Raw genomic sequence first — 17,130 nt, 5'->3', positions numbered from 1 at the left:
ACAAGCTATACTATGACTTTTTTTGACATACTATAGTATGACTTTTTTATGACTTTTCAACATACTATACTATGACTTTTTTCGACAAGCTATAAATATATTTTAGTAACAAGCTATAGACCTTCATCAGGTTATTTTACCTTGAAGGTCTACATACTTGTTACTAAAATGACTTTGACTTTTTTATGACTATTTTCGACAAGCTATACTGGACTTTTTTCAAATGGTAAATGTATGACTTTTATGAATTTTTATCCACATATTATACTATGACCTTTTACAACATACTCTTTTCAACAAATGTCTTTTTTTTTCAACTCAAAGTCACTTACTTTTGACATTACTAATCATTCACCCATTCATACACTTGTTGACAGGAGCTACTATGCAAGCATGCCACCTGACCATCAGGACCCTTACTTTTCCGCACATTCATGACAAGAGATACTGACCGCAGGCAAAGCTCTCGATCTTCGACATACTATAGTATGACTTCGTTCCTATCCTCACCTATGGTCATTAAGTGTCTTGCCCAAGGACACATCGATCATGGACTGAAGGGTGGCTGGAGTTCCCTTAGGGGATAGGGTGAGAAGCTCAGCCATCCTCTGATTGGGGATCCTTTACTTAGAAAGGATGACTTGGTTCGACATCTGGCAAGGATGACCCACTGGGCGCCTTTTTAACTTGGGACTTTTCGAAATACTATATGACTATTACTTTTTTCGACAAGCTAAATACTATGACTTTTCTAACACTGGCCTATAGTATGACCTTTATCAGGTTTTTTTATCCACATATTATACTATGACCTTTTACAACATACTCTGTTGTAAATGTCTTTCAACTCCTGTCACTTGAAATAATACCCAAGAAATGTTTAATTGCAAACATTTTATTCAATAAGATTTGCACATCAAAACATATCAAAACCTGTTACAGAGAAGAAGATGCACTACTATGCACATTACATGATCAAACTAACTACAGATCACTCACACTGAGGAACTGACTCTTCTTGGAGAAGCAATAGCAACATTTTTGTAAACTGAGGTGACCAAAGCCAAACAACTAGAACCTGCTCTTTTTTCAGCCAAAAAATCCCAGCAAACTCCTATCAGTGCACAGTTTTACTACTTCAGCTCCTAAATGTGGATCCAGCCATTTTTTTCTATCGTGTTGAATAATATTTTTTGCTATAATTTCCACCTCAAAATATCACAAATAAAAGACAGCAATGCATCTATTAAAAAGCATTTTTTAAGACTCTGATATATCGCATTTCAATAAATCTCAACTGTGGCTCATTTCAGTTTTAAGTGCCATTTTCTCCATAAAGTTCTGTCATACTGACATGGTTTGTCCATCAAAAGCCACATCAAACCTTTATATACTAACACTTTTAAAGAAGGATATAAGGATAACTTTCTATACCCAATTTTGATGTAAACATGTCCCCCCAATAAAATAGTAAAAGATCTATGTATTGAAGAATATCAGATTTTTCTCTTAAAAAGTTCAGCATGACTGTCAATTACATGAAATAAAAATATGGTAAAAGATAAAGAAATTCTTTTGAAAATGAAACACACAAAGCTGAGGGCTCATTCAAGGTGGCCACGCGGACATAATATGCTATTGTGCTGCATTAAAAGGCAGGGAAATGAAAAATATTCTGAACATTCTCCCATAGAAAAAAGAAACAGACCTCCTCCTGGGGCACAAGTTCGTTAATACAATGACAACACACATAAGATTAAGTGCTACTCCAGGTCAGATATCATAAGACTATGATGGGACACTCTTTAAAGAAAAGAAAAAAAACTTCCAAAATGCATGAAGATGTTCCAATATATTAGACAGAAGAGAAGGAAAAAAAAAAAAAGTAAAGAAAATCATACAGACAAATGTAATTTGTTATGCAAATCCTATTCATAATCATCATGGATGAGGATAACTGTCCAAATTCACAACTGCTGAAAAGAGTCTAAATAATGTTAATTTAAATCCTTAAACCTGTAACAAAATGAATCAGCTATCAGATTACAGCAGAGTAATAATATCAACAGCAACATGACTTTCTGGTTATTTTACAAAATGTGATGGAAACAAATGAGGGATTTATTTAGCCATATCAACTATTCCAGCGACTAAAGAAACTTTAACATGTGATGCTGTTCCATAGTGTCATTATCAAAGTAATATGGCTCAGCTCAACCAACAGGAATGTCATATTTGGTCCCATGTTAAATAGCCCTGTATGGTAAAAAAGATTTTATGGGCACTGTTCTTTATTTTTAGTAATAATCAAGTACACTTGTAACTCAATAATTACAAGACTGGAAGATGGCTCAATAATGCTGGTTTAATAATGTCTGAATGTGTGTAATGTTTGTTCTTACATTACCTATTGCTCAGTCTGGATGATCAGGGTTTAAAAGTAGGGAGGAAAGAGTATGAAAAGGTAGGAAAAAAAAAAAAAAAAAAAAATGTCTTCACAGTGATTATCTGATGCCAATTAGAAGTAGGGCTGCTGGAACATATTATCCTTTCACACAATCACAGCTCGTCACCTGAACACTGCCCATGAAGTTGCGCGGGCACAGACACACACACACCCACACGCGCACACATACACAAACAAACAAATTACTGTGGTTTACCTAGCAGGCTAGACAAGAAGTTAGGCCCCTGGCTCTCTCCCCGTCTAGTACTCCCTCCTCCTCCAAGGGGATCCATCTGGTTCAGTTCAGACTGATCCAGCATTTCAAAGTCCTCTCCATCCCAGTCTGTGTCAAGCTCTGAGCTGGACTGCTTGCGGTAGCTTCGGTGGGCTCCAGCCCTGGGAGGGCCTTCCCTGCGATGTCTAGGAGGCCTAGGTTGCAATGCCCCAGCCAGCGCTGCCTGGATCATGTTGCTGGCGATGACTCCGGCCAAGTCTCCAGCGAAATCAGAGGCAGGGGGCAGGCCACTGAGAGAAAGTTCTGCATCCAGATCCTCCTGATCTGAGTCATAATGAGAATCTACATCCAGCACTGAGGCCCGGTGACTAGCCAGCCCAGAAAGAGCCAGACTCGGTAGGCCTATGCTTGTGTCATCGTCGTCATCCATCAGAGTGGCATCAGGGTTTATGGAGGGGAAGTCTGGGAGGTCTTGAGCAAATGATTCCTCAGCGTCACTGTGCCTGTCAAAATCTGACCAAAATACACACAGGGACACAGTGAGGGACAATAAAAATAAAAAAATAAAATAAAGGAAGAGAAAATCTGGAATATCTGCATGCTTACCCTCAGAGCCTTCTGTGAGCGGGGTCTGGCCACGCGATAGGTTAAATGTTCCGTTATCAGTGTAGGACACCTCAGCATCAGAGTGCTCAGAGTCGGTCATAGCAAGTTCTTTAGCTACAATAGCATCATCAAACTAGGAGAGACGGAAGATTGAAGTTGATGTTGATATATATATATATATATATATATACATATATACACACCCTAGAAAATATGCAAAGAGATATATGTATGTATAATATATTATTATGAGGCATTGTAAGATGCTCCCTAAAATCAATATCTACAGCATTAGTAGTGGATTAATTAAAATATCAAGAGACTTTGGGAGAAATAGGGACTTACTGTTGGGCAGAAAGCAGCCAACTCCTCCTCGCTATCACTGTCTTCACCTGGGGCTGAACCACGGAGAGGCTTCCTCCGCAGGACTGCAGAGAGGAACAGTCACGTACAGTGCGGTGTAATCAGTTTAACAAGTGGAACCAAAGTCGAGGTTTTGTGCCACCAGAGGGCACTTAAGCATTAACAATATGTAATTTCAGTCAAAATGGATGGGTTGCTGGCTACAAATGAGCAGCCTGAAGACATCACATATATCTAACACAATAAAATCCATAGCACGTTGAATTGTTATTCGATCAAACATTGACGCTCAGAAGAATAACGCGTTGTAAAATTCGAGTCAAAGTTATCTTCACGTAACATTACTGTATTCATGGTTCATCTGTGGTTTAGACTTTATTTTTTTTTTATTTCATTTTCAGTGTCAGATCAGCCAACAGAAAGTTCAAAATATAAAAAGTGGTGCAATTAAAAAAATAAAAAATAAAAATAAATAAATGAAGTGTGATGCAATACTTACACTGATTATCAATAGGCTTTGACATCATGTAGCCACAGACACTGAAGTCCAGTCGCTGCAGGACCGGATCCAGCTTAACGCACACATGCTGAAAAACCCTGTGATAGGCTCCCAGAGGAGCCAGGAGAGTAGCCCACACTAAAGGAGAGGAAAAGAATACTTGTCATTATAAAATAGGAGGGACTTTTTTGGGGGGGTTGTTAAGTACAAAAACGGTTTGATATAAGCTGTGTTTGTTTATGTTCGGTACAGATCCAGTTCCTAGATTACTCTCATCACTGTAAGACACAAGCCTGTGTGAGATTCATTAGAGATACAGACGGTGGGGGCTCACATGTAGAGCAGCTGTGGATAGTTTCAGACGTCAGAGTAGAAGGCCTTGGCAACTCTTGCCTCCACGGCTCTTCAGTCTACGCTGGTTAGAGGTTAGGAGATTAGCCCGCACTCAGTCTGACCTCCTTAGCTTTTCTGCCTGGCTCCATTCCCTCCCTCACTCCTTCCTTGTGTGCCTCATCCCGGCTTTAATCACTTCACAGGCTAGGCACTGGTACAGATCTGGTTTCCCCACCCATGTATTTTTAATAGGGCAAGCCAAGCTGAGTTTCCCTGCCAACGTGGCCCTGTGAAGGAGCCTGGATCTGTAGTTAGAACTGAATAAACTGCTGGGACTCACCAGCAGAGTAGGAGAGCACCAATCCAGGAATCCAGCTTCCAACCACAGCCAAACAGGTGAACACTCCACAGGTCAGGATGCAGAACTGACACAGAGCAACAACACACAGGGAGTCAAGTCAGCACCTAATACTCACTTCACTACATTCATTCACTATTATGACTAAAATGACTAAAATTATAAGACTAATGAGTCTGACAAAATTACTAAGATTTCAACCTGAATTACTTCAAAAATACTCAAGATTTTGCATGATTACAAAATAAAATGTGACAGACATTAAATAATAATAAAAAAAGGTGTTACCATATCAAAAACAGATGATGTGATATATATATTGCTTTTTTTTCATATTGTGTGTGGTCCCCACCTTGCCAGGGTTATGATGTTTGAACTGCACCACACTGGATGTGAAGACTGCTGCACTGACCCAGGCCTCAGCAATATGGTGGCAAAGTTCAGGCACACTGAGGATGTCGGGCTGCACCAGACCCCAGCTAGAAAAGAAAAGAGGAAATGATTAACACAGTTATCTGCATTTTACTTATTAAACAAGTATTATTGTTGTCATAATATCTTAAGGCAGTTGGTTATAGTAACAAACCTCTCATTTTCTGATTCTTCCAGGTTTCTGACTGTGTAGAGAGAAAACATTCATCACTTTAAGAAACAGACTGAGTGTGCAAAATATAAAAAGTAGCCCAAACTGTGTTGCATTTTCTTCCTAAATTTTTCTCCACTCTTTATCTCTTATACAATTTGTGTTTAACACAAGTTCAAAGACAGGATATTAACTGTTCCAGATGTACTAAAAATCCTTTGCAAAGTCCAGATTGTAGGGCTGCTGACTGATAACATATCTATTATAACAACACATATGTCGCAATGACATACGTGTTGCAATTTAGGGAATAATCTATGCTACATTTAATGCAAGAAGGAATGAAAGTAAGTACAGAACATGCCAGAGTCTGTTAGAGAGATAAAAAAGAGCCCCCATAAAACAACTTAAATCACCTCCAATCTCTGGCCAGATCTTATTTCTCCAGGTATCAACACAGACAACCACAGCCAGACCAGAAGCCAGCAGGAACAGCAGGCGCAGTGAGGTCAGGGCAAAGAACCTGGAGGGGAATAAAAACAGAGCAAACACATGAACAGACAGCACAATACAGACAGAGTAGCAAGAGTATACAAAGTTACACAATTCAACAGCATATTCAAATTCATGAAACCACAACTCCTGCAAGTGTGATCTACGGTATCTTTTATGCAGAATTAAGAAAAAAGGGAAGTTACCCCTCCCTCAGTGTGTGTTACACTCATTAGTTTTTGCATAGAAATCAACCAGGGACAGATGGTACTTACTAATTACATTTCCTATCCCCTTACAATGGAAAAGCTACAGGCTGAGTTTAGATTGCGATATCACAGGTATTTTTTAATGTGGTTCCATGTTTGAAGGTATGTTGTCCACTTTCACTTCCTTTGGCCTCAACAATTAAAATCACAATGTTTTGCTCCACTTTCAGGTCACAAGACCTCAAAAGGTTTTGACTACAACACTGTTACATGATTCTGCCAATCAGCAGAGATTAACAAAGCAAAGAGTTTCTTTGGCAGAGCAAAGTGTGTTGGTATTTGGGGTAGGGTGCAATTAGTGAAGTTAAAAACATGAAGTGCAAATGGCTTAATAAAACTAGCCATATACGAACACAACAATATGTACTTGTACTGCAAATTGATGCAAAGCCTAAAAACGGACCTGTTGACCAATACTTAAACCCACTTAAACAACACTTTTTGAAGATGCATTTCATTGTGTTGTGGTATTGGATTTAATTATTTTGTCTGATATATACATTTTCCACTTGGTGCTTTATAAAAGGATAAACAAGACAACCTCAGTGAAAAATGCTTCCCCATCTCCATGCGAATTGCCATCGGATGTCAGAATCAGAATTACCATATTGGCCAAGTGTCGCTGCACATACAAGGAATTTGATCCTGTTTTCTTGCATGAACTCAATATGCACAGACAGAACGGTTAGTACCAAGCACAACAAAGCTTGACAAATAGAGGTAAAAAATAGACATGACTATTAATAAAGAGGTACAGTACCAGTCAAAAGTTTGGACACACCTTCTCATCCAATGGTTTTTCTTTATTTTTATTTTTTTTTCTACATTGTAGATTAATATTGAAGACATCCAACTATGAAGGAACACATATGGAATTATGTGGTAAACAAACAAATGCTCAACAAACCAGAATATGTTTTATATTTTAGATTCTTCAAAGTAGTTGAATGAGAAGATGTGTCCAAACTTTTGACTGGTACTGTATTTGGAAAGAAATAGGTGCACATATGAATATTACATAAATATATATCAGACCTTTTATAGATCATAAGTGCAATGAGTACAATTCTGGTTTAAGGCTGATCACACGTGGAAAAACAGAGACATATAGGAATAGACTGCTGTTCACTGACATGTGCTTATTGCCTCATAGATTTGCTGTACCTCACTAAAATTAACTTCTTTGGTGACAACACACTGACATGTAAATTGCAGATGTAACCTAAATTTACAGCCTCAAACACTCAAACAACAACAACAACAACACTGACATTTGTCAAAGGGATAATCCACGGCACCACGCTGTTATCAAGATTAAGGAAACAGTTCGGTTAGGAGCAACGTTAAGGTTGAGGTAGAAGTGTCTGTAGAGTCTATAAATAGTGCCACTAGCCGGCCATCTGTTTTGTCTTCAACCGACAGGTGAAGCATTTGCATTGTGTATAAAAAGCACCAGCTGCTTGTGATCACAAATCAAACAAGTCTATGTAAACGAAGGTTGCTATAACACTGGTAAACACAAGTCGGGTAAACACACAGAGTTTGCCTTCAAAATCGTACCAAAGTTCGAGTTTAAACTCACCAGAACACAACGTTGACCACCGTGTAGAGAAGCACGCACTGTAGAGGTCTTTCCCACACCAGGACGGACTGCAGGTAGGTCAGGACGGGCTCGTAGGGCCCCAGCCTGGACTGAAGAGCAGCTTTGACAGCCCGTACCTGGCCGTCTCTCTCGCTGGAGCATGGTCGACTTCGCAGGCAGACACCAGACCCTTGCTGGACAGATCCATCATCCACGTTTGCGTCTTCCGCTGCACCAATTTGCGCCATTTTAGCGTCCGGAGTCGATAAAGTCAGCCTGTCAAATAGAGGCATTAGTGGAAACATGTACATGAGGAGCGCCACGGAGCAGCGCCACCAACTACACCGGCTTACAGAGCTTTCATAGCCACGCGAGCTGTATCAACGTGGTAGCGTCCGACACTAAACACCTCATTGTAATAAAAGCAAGCATGTTATCAAACACAGTGATTAAATGTTCTTAAAATAAGTTGACACGTACTATTTTGGCATTTTTGACGAAATGAAACGCTCTCTTCGGAAGCTGACAATATGGCGTAACCTGTTTTTCTGAATCCTAAACGGGCCAATCAGAATCCCTTAAAGCCCCGCGTCATGCTGCGTTCATGTGGAATGGGAATCCTTTGATTTTGTTGACAGACATGTCAAGCAAGTCATTATTAAAACCTATTTAAGGTTAAACTAGTCTTGGATCCATTTTCTTTTTTTTTCTGCAAATAAAGTTGAGAAAATAAAGTCTATATTTTGTTCAGAGGCCCTGTTGTTCGATTAATTACGTTTTTTGTGCAATAAGAGGGTGATTACATTCTATGTGTTCTAAATCACTGAAATGTCAGTCAGTCAAGCTGTGACCCGTAAATGCAACACAGGTATGGTTACAAAATGTTCTTCAATATTGTGTTATTTAACATAATGATAGTACATATTTTAGATGAAGAATCGGAACATGTTGTGTCTGTCTTTTGGCTTGGCACCATAGCCTGTGTGTAAGAAGCATTGCGCTTGAGTTGAAGGTTTAACAGTATTTGTAATCCGTCTACAGTGTCATCCAGTGGTCACAATGTATAACTACACCCTACTATCATGGCTTTATTTCTATTGATTTAACCGGAAATAATACTATGCTATTGTGTCCAACTTGATTAGTGGTTTTCAAATGTAGTTACGATTTGTGACCACAAGAGGGCAGAAACACTGATGACTATAGATAGATGCCTAGAGGTAGAATAAAGATAAAGAGATAAAGATAAAGATAAAGATGTTTTTATTGTCATTGTAGTGATACAACGAAATTCCGTTTGGTAGCCCTCAGCCAGCCAGCAGCAGCGAACAACAAACACAATAACAACAATATACAAGATAAAAATACACAAAAGGAATGAAAACTTTACCATGTACAGCAGGTGAGTATTTAAAATGTAATATTTAATATTTACAATACAGCAGGTTCTGATTATTATGATCAGAACAAGCATTAACAACAAACTAGCTAACTAATTTAATTATGTATCAATTTTAAATTTTAAATACTCACCTGCTGTATAACAGCATTTGTCACTGCATGACACAGTCATACAACTACTCAGCTCCTTCCAAATGTGGTCTATTAAAATCCATATTCAAATTACACCCATACTTAGGTTATATAATTTTACATAAACATAAACATAAACTTTAAAACTGGTTTGTTACATGTTGTAATCCTCTTTTAAAAACATGTAGTTACACAGAATGGCCACTGGAGGGCAATTAATGAACACTCATTCAAATCCGGGAATGTCAAGGTAGAAACATCGATACTTCCGACAGAGACTTTCAAAATAAAACTTAATTAAAAAAATTTAAAAAAAAGTTTGCTTCCTGACTCGACAAACTCCGATACAGCAGGCGGCGGTATTCACCTTCCATGTAGCTTAGCAACCCTCCCACAAACAGTAGAAGAAGTCTGCTTTGAGCGTCACATCAGCACCAAGCGGGAAGGAGCGGGCTGGAGGTGCAGCAGTGGTCGACTTTTATTGTGTTATTTAGCAGGCTAAGCTAAATAAGGAGCAACTGGAGACTGAACATGCCGCGGGAAATCATAACGCTCCAGCTTGGACAGTGTGGAAATCAAAGTACGTGAACGACGGAATTCATTTTAAGACTGCTATCTCTCTTCTCACATGCGAACCTTATAACGTTGGCCAAATGTACAGCATTTAAGTTAGCTAGCTAGGTCCATCTGCAGTGCAAAGGCGTCAACTAACGCTAGCTAAGTGACTTGATGTGTATACTGTTTGTCTATTACATCCACAGTTATTGACGGCTAATTAACGTGAACCTAACGTTGTGCTGACCTGCTCCTCTTTCTCCGTGTTGCAGTTGGGTTTGAGTTTTGGAAGCAGCTGTGTGCGGAGCATGGCATCAGTCCAGAGGGGATTGTGGAGGAGTTTGCGACCGAGGGGACCGACAGAAAGGATGTGTTCTTCTATCAGGTAACTCGTGCAGACAGTGAACGTCTCTCTCTCCATTGTCCCTCACACCGTGCCTTACTTAAAGGAGCATCTTTCTCTGCTCATCCTAAAAGCTTGTATGTTCAGTCTTTTGTGCAACAACATCATGTGCCACTAGGTGGAGTGGTTGTAGTGTGAGTTGAAGTAACTCAGACTCTGCAAGCTTCCACAGCATCTCAGAGACTTTTTCAGTGTCACCAGGTAACTCCTGGTTATTCCTAAAACTCCACAGGCTGACGATGAGCACTACATCCCCCGCGCAGTTCTCCTGGATCTGGAGCCGAGGGTGATCCACTCCATCCTCAACTCTCCCTATGCAAACCTCTACAACCCAGAGAACATCTACCTCTCTGAGCACGGAGGAGGTGCTGGGAACAACTGGGCCAGTGGATATTCACAGGTGATCACTGGGAATGACATGTTTCTTTTTGTAACCTGGACAAATAAAAAAGTAATGCATCTAAAATTTTAAGTTTTTTTTTTTTTTTTTTTTTTTTTTTTTTTTTTTTTTTCTCCTTTCCCTCTAGGGCAAAAAAATCCAAGAAGACATCTTTGACATCATTGACCGGGAGGCAGATGGCAGTGACAGTCTGGAGGCAAGTCTGTTGTTCATCACATACTGACTGTCCTTGGGGCTGGGAGTGATCGGGGCTGTGGCTGTGTGGAATATAAAAAAATGATTTAAAAGTAATGTGATATTGTTGTGTGTAGACAGAAATATTACAAAAGTATAGTCAAGTTACACTCTCACCCCAAACGGAGCCCACAAACATGCAAGAAAAAATAATTGCTTGTAGTTAATGGGATGAGTTAATTTAGGATTGAACCTGTGGAAAAAGCGGGGATTTTGTCCCAATAATGGACACAAACATGTAATAAACCCCCCACTCTTATATAGGAGCACGGCACCCAGACTGAAAGCAGCTCAAACAAACCGCTAACAACTTGTTCGTGGTTGTTTTGCGTCTTACAGTGACATTTTGCAGGTGTAGCTCAGTAATTCATCCATGAGCTGAATAATATCAGGGAACACTTGATTGTACTAAACATGACTTGCATCTTTATTGCGGTAAAATAGAAATGAATGACTTGATCTAAACTATGTTAAAATGGTGCCAGTGCCTGACATCTTAAAACTAGCAGAGCCCCAGCCACGCTGCACTATTATTCTTAGCCTCTTTTTTTTTTTTTGGTGAACTTAATTCAGCTGCCACCCTCCCATAAAATAACACTCGCATTTCCTCTCTAAGGTCTGCAATTTCTGTAACTCTTTCACATTATGACCCCCACATTATTATTTAGTGTGTGCACTCATGTGTGCATCGGATAAGAAGGTGGGCCGTGAGCATGTGTATGTTGGCAGGGTGTGGCGTGTAGAACGTCTGGTGATAATAGCCGGGCGAGCGTAGAAGGCAGGTATTACAGGGCTGTGTTTGGGGGGGAGAGAGGGAGCCTATTTGTGAGGTGGGGCTGCTCTCCCATTTATATAACTGCCAAGGACGGGAGGCATTTGCTCACCCACACACATTTGGCTTTCTGTATCAGTAGAGTCACAGTAAGCTTCATACACACGTGGCACATGCTGCAGCTGTAAATGTGAAATTGTGAGTTAACTTTTTTTTTTTCTCTTTGTAGGGATTCGTCCTGTGTCATTCCATTGCTGGGGGGACAGGCTCGGGGCTTGGCTCCTATCTGCTGGAGAAACTCAATGACAGGTCAACAAACAAAAAATGCAACTTGTTTTGGGAAACAATTTCAATTTTTTGGGGGTCAAAATTTTTTTTCTTGTTACTTGGTGTGTCTGAATAATTTATATTCTGATCTCCAGGTACCCAAAGAAGCTGGTGCAGACTTACTCTGTTTTCCCGAACCAGGATGAGATGAGTGACGTGGTCGTTCAGCCGTACAACTCCCTGCTCACACTGAAGAGGCTCACCCAGAATGCAGACTGCGTGGTGAGCAGCAGCAGCAGCACTTATGAATGGGTGTTGATTAATCCCATTGCTCTGTTTGCTTCACAACGCAGCCACAGCGTCCAAATATCCTCACAAGATGGCTTAAAACACACTTTTATGCAAGCCCTGGTTAGGGTGTAATTGTGACACATGAACGTGATCTTGCGATGCACTTTACAGTTACTGTAGTCATTACAAAATCCACTGACCTAATTTGTGAAAATCAGGAAAACTTCTGACCATAGCTCCAAAGTATTCTGGAGCTTACAGATTTAAAGCAACTCAATTTATTTGAAGGCTAACGTGCCAAGTGCAGCTTCATCAGAGTCCAAAAAATTAGAGACTCACATTCTTTTAAATAACGTCCCCTAATTAGAAACAAAGAAATAGGGAGGTGACAGTTAGCTACATGTAGGCAGGGTTAACAACTAGATATCATACAATAACAAAAGAAAAGGTGAAAGGAGAAAGGAACATGGATAAATACATAAGTAGCTCTTGATGACATTACATTACTGTGACCACGTCCATACATATTTATCAAAAATATAATTAAGAATAACCAATGTCGGCATCAAACCGATAATTTAGATTAAATTTCTAAATATCTTCAATACCACTCCCTCTAATAAGGAACTCCTTCTCCCTTTATTAGACAATCACACTTTTTAGGCCGCCTCAGTGGTTGTGTGGCAGACTAATAAAGAAGCAAACTGCAGTGCCAGCAATCAAACTTAATAAAACTCAGTCTTAGAATGGTGATTGTGTTAGTCTGTGATGCTCCAGCAGTCTAATGGTGTTTTCCCTCTATTACCTACTTCCTCCAGGGTCTTGCATAAGGCCCTCATGTTGATTAAGTTAGCCAGACAGCTAATAGAATCTGCCAAAGAATTGGTTCCCCTGTTGCAACTGTACAATGTGTGTTTTACATTCAGCTCTGCTAACAACAGCTCACTGTGTTCCTCTTTAAGAATCCTTACACTGATATATGCTTACTCTTTCTTTAACATCAGTAGCAGTGTATTGAGATACTAAGTTGTTGTTTGGCTGCAGACATCTAATAATTTCCCTCCCTCTGTGTGTTGCATATCAGGTGGTGTTGGATAACACGGCTCTAAATCGCATCGCCACCGACAGGCTGCATATCCAGAACCCCTCCTTCTCCCAGATCAATCAGCTGGTGGGTGTTACAACCTCTACCTCCTCCAGCTGTTTTTACAGCTCGTCAGTCAGCAGGTTTTATTTCGCCTTCTAGATGGCCTGACTGCCAGACTGTATGCAAACAAAGGCAAACGTCGAGACAGGCTGTACCAGACACATGTCGCTCACTTTGAAATTGACGAGATTCATAAACTCGTTTGGCGAGTCCGTTGCACGCCAGACAGGATTTCGGCTTTCTTGGAAACGTGTTGCACAAAGCTGTGCTGAACTGGTGCGTCAGCTTGCTTGACAGGAGCCACACATGGAGATTTTGAAATGAATGACTGTATCGCCCAGCTTTAACTCCTTATAACTTCTGTGCAAAGCTCTCACCAGATTGTAGTATATTTAAACCTCTGTGTCTGAGCTGTACTGTACCTTCGTACACACAGGTTTCCACCATCATGTCTGCCAGCACAACCACGCTGCGCTACCCGGGCTACATGAACAACGACCTTATTGGCCTGATTGCATCCCTCATCCCCACACCCCGCCTCCACTTCCTTATGACTGGCTACACACCGCTAACTACTGACCAGTCGGTGAGTGAAATCAGAGAATCAGTTCGATTGTAAAGGAAATAAATCTTGCAATCAGCAGTTAACATTTAAAATACTGATAGTCCCTAAGATGTTGTAATCAGTAAATGCACGGGGTCTCAGGTTGCTAGTGTGAGGAAGACCACGGTACTGGATGTGATGAGGAGGCTTCTGCAGCCCAAGAACGTGATGGTGTCCACAGGACGAGAGAGGCAGCCCAGCCACTGCTACATCGCCATCCTCAACATCATCCAGGGAGAGGTCGACCCCACGCAGGTACGAGTGCATGCGTATAAGGCGTCAATCTCCTTTTCTGTGAATTCCAAACAGCTTAAATCACTTTTCGTACTCTACTGTAGGTGCATAAAAGCCTCCAAAGGATCCGGGAGCGTAAACTTGCCAGCTTCATTCCCTGGGGTCCCGCCAGCATCCAGGTGGCTTTGTCCAGGAAGTCCCCGTACCTGCCTTCGGCCCACCGAGTCAGCGGCCTGATGATGGCCAACCACACCAGTATCTCCTCTGTAAGTGTTGCATCACAGCAGTCTTTTCTGTTACATTCTCCTCCAGTGTGTATTTATACAGTTGAAACCTGTCTTTGTTCTGAGCCAATACTTGAGTATATGCATTATCCTAAAACTGATGTTTAACCACAACAGTAGCAGCAGTTTGAGGGGAATACCACAAAAATTAGGTTTATGGATCGCCATCCTGTCAAATTCCTCTTTTTGCTGGTTTAAAACAGGAGCTGTGAAGTTGAGGGAAAATGCAGCCTTGTGATGTCATTAAATTACTAACTCTCTCTACAGACCGTCAAATTATAATGCCCAAATTTAAATTTAAGTAAGGGGAAATGCAGTCATCCAAGGAAGTTTCAGTGAAGTCATACATTTCATTTTCCTTTCTGGTAACATAGAAGTTAAAAACTAAACAAAGTGTTCAAGTTCAAGAAACTGAAACTTATCACTTGCGTTTTGTTTTGATGTCCTCTTTGTTGCTGTCCCACAGCTGTTTGAGCGGACGTGCCGGCAGTACGACAAACTGCGTAAGCGGGAAGCCTTCCTGGAGCAGTTCCGCAAAGAGGACATATTCAAGGAAAACTTTGACGAGCTGGACAACTCTCGCGAAGTGGTCCAGCAGCTGATCGATGAGTACAGTGCGGCCACGCGGCCTGACTACATATCCTGGGGCACGCAAGAACAGTGAACGGACTTTGGTGTCTTGTATCTCACCTACAACTGAGTCAGCATACATGCTTAGCTAGTTTACTTGCTAGTATGCTTAACTCAATTTCTTTACTCAGAATATTTTCTCCTACATATAGGTGTCCCAAAAAGACAGGTAATTGGCTATACCTGCTTCTCTGGGGGAAAAAAAAATATATTTATTGGATTGTTACATCATTGCATAGTAGACCATGTTTCAAATTTGAAAAGAGACTGGATGAGTGGGAGCAGCCACTGTAATTAACATAAACCAAAAAGTAAAATGGACTGAACTTTATCACATCCATGAGATTCTCAAACCCAGTTGAAATAAAAAACAATCCTTATAACCAATCCAGCAAAGTAAAAGTAAGAGATCTTTTTTCATGCAAGTCTGTGCAGAGACATCAATATATCTTGTACAAAACAATCTATAAAAGTCTGTTAATAGTTTTTTGTTTATTTTCCTTAACTCAGCTTTCCTGCCTTGTAGCCTATTTTTTTCAGCAATGTCAGACAACCTGTTGCCTTGTTTTTTTTAAAACTACTCCTTTTTTGTGCAGTAGATCAACAGTAAAACGTCCACAGCCCAAGACATGATTGCCTTGAATAATGGGAGTAAGATTGACAGACTGTGATGCATGATGGTTAATACAGGCACCGCAGACATTTCTGTCTCGCCGCTATGTACTGTCTGTCTGTCTGCTGCTGATACACACTGCTCATTTGTTGCCGCTGTACACGACCAACAAGAATGTCAAGTTGAAGTTGGGCTTGAGCCAAAAATGATGTTGACATTTCAACAGCGGTTGTCAGGTAAATAGAGAAAGTAACAGTTTGCACGGATGAACATGATGTACAAGGATGGATTTCATGTTAACACTTCATTTCTATGCCTGTAAATATCCTTTAAAGAGTAGCTGGTTCACTGGCATTCTCTGTATTAACTTAATGTACCGTTTCATGTTGCTCTGCTCGTTGGACCTGTTTTGAAATGATAAATAAACACATTTTCTATTTGAAATGTTTTCTGTTGTTACCTGAAGGCTCACTTGTTGTATGTAAAGGTCATTTGACTTTCCATTAGTCAAACCTATCTACAAAATGATAAAGCACCCCTTTTCCTTCACCTGGAGCTGCAGTGTTCTGGTGGCTGTTCATCTAAGTCAGTTAAGGCTCATTACCACAGGGGAACGTAGAGGCACTTAGCGACGCTTGCTCAACCGGCTATTGTTTTTAACCAGAAAAGCTTCAGGGGAAGGCAGCTCTCAGCTCTGCTGCTGGCGCCAAACTTCAGCCTTTCATAAAATGTCTGGTTGAAAACAATAGTCTTGCACTGCTTCACTAGTCGAGGCACAAGAAAAGCGCACTTTCTGAAAATGAAAAAGGAAATGAGGGATGAGGCTAAACAAAGCTACTTAACACAAAATATGGTAAAATGGTGCTGTTTTTATTAATTACATACAGTATTTATAATTTTTATTGCACGTTCAAGTTAGTTATAAACAAACAATAGTGCAATTAACTATACACACACACATTACATTTAAAAAAGGTACCATGCAGCATACAAACAAGCTTAATACAAAGCAACAAACATCCGCAGTTTGATTTATTTGCTTTTCATACTTGTAGCTCGGAGCTGCCTGCAGCTGCAGTAAAAAAAGCAAAGACCTGCTTCTGAGCAGGAGACGGCGCTGACTGTGCAATGACTCGTCAAGGCCTTTCATGGTGAGGCTGGTTATCGCATGGGGGTTGTGTAGCAGACAGTACTCTAAAATGATATTTACAAAGCCTATCTATCAAATTCCTAAAAGGTAATCTACTACATTTAAAATAAGGCATACAATGTATACAACAGGATGTCTTCGTATTTGTCTGACATTCAAGTTTAAAGAAAAATGAGTAAATGTCAAATATAGATCGGGGGATTTTAATGCTTTACAATCATTTCTTGTTATAAAAGCTTATTTAAAA

The 17,130-nt window shown here is 40.3% G+C and overlaps 2 protein-coding genes across 2 annotated transcripts; one reads left to right on the top strand and one right to left on the bottom strand.

The window, feature by feature from the left end:
* Positions 1-885: 885 nt before the first annotated feature.
* On the bottom strand, positions 886-8,331 carry retreg3 (reticulophagy regulator family member 3). Its single transcript, XM_054607617.1, has 10 exons — positions 8,247-8,331; positions 7,767-8,042; positions 5,840-5,946; positions 5,427-5,457; positions 5,193-5,319; positions 4,823-4,907; positions 4,150-4,287; positions 3,633-3,715; positions 3,288-3,420; positions 886-3,194 (listed from the first exon to the last, which is right to left on the bottom strand). The coding sequence occupies exons 2-10, from the start codon at positions 8,012-8,014 to the stop codon at positions 2,650-2,652; spliced, it is 1,497 nt and encodes a 498-aa protein (XP_054463592.1). The 5' UTR covers positions 8,015-8,042; positions 8,247-8,331; the 3' UTR covers positions 886-2,649.
* A 1,377-nt stretch (positions 8,332-9,708) lies between these two features.
* Positions 9,709-16,156, top strand: tubg1 (tubulin, gamma 1). Its single transcript, XM_054607260.1, has 11 exons — positions 9,709-9,879; positions 10,127-10,239; positions 10,490-10,657; positions 10,785-10,853; positions 11,893-11,972; positions 12,086-12,212; positions 13,306-13,392; positions 13,805-13,954; positions 14,075-14,227; positions 14,311-14,472; positions 14,957-16,156. The coding sequence occupies exons 1-11, from the start codon at positions 9,831-9,833 to the stop codon at positions 15,152-15,154; spliced, it is 1,356 nt and encodes a 451-aa protein (XP_054463235.1). The 5' UTR covers positions 9,709-9,830; the 3' UTR covers positions 15,155-16,156.
* Positions 16,157-17,130: the final 974 nt, after the last annotated feature.

The sequence above is a fragment of the Anoplopoma fimbria genome, chromosome 11, assembly GCF_027596085.1.
Source record: "Anoplopoma fimbria isolate UVic2021 breed Golden Eagle Sablefish chromosome 11, Afim_UVic_2022, whole genome shotgun sequence".
In the NCBI taxonomy this organism is placed as follows: Eukaryota; Metazoa; Chordata; class Actinopteri; order Perciformes; family Anoplopomatidae; genus Anoplopoma; species Anoplopoma fimbria.
This window is presented reverse-complemented; position numbering and strand designations above follow the sequence as displayed.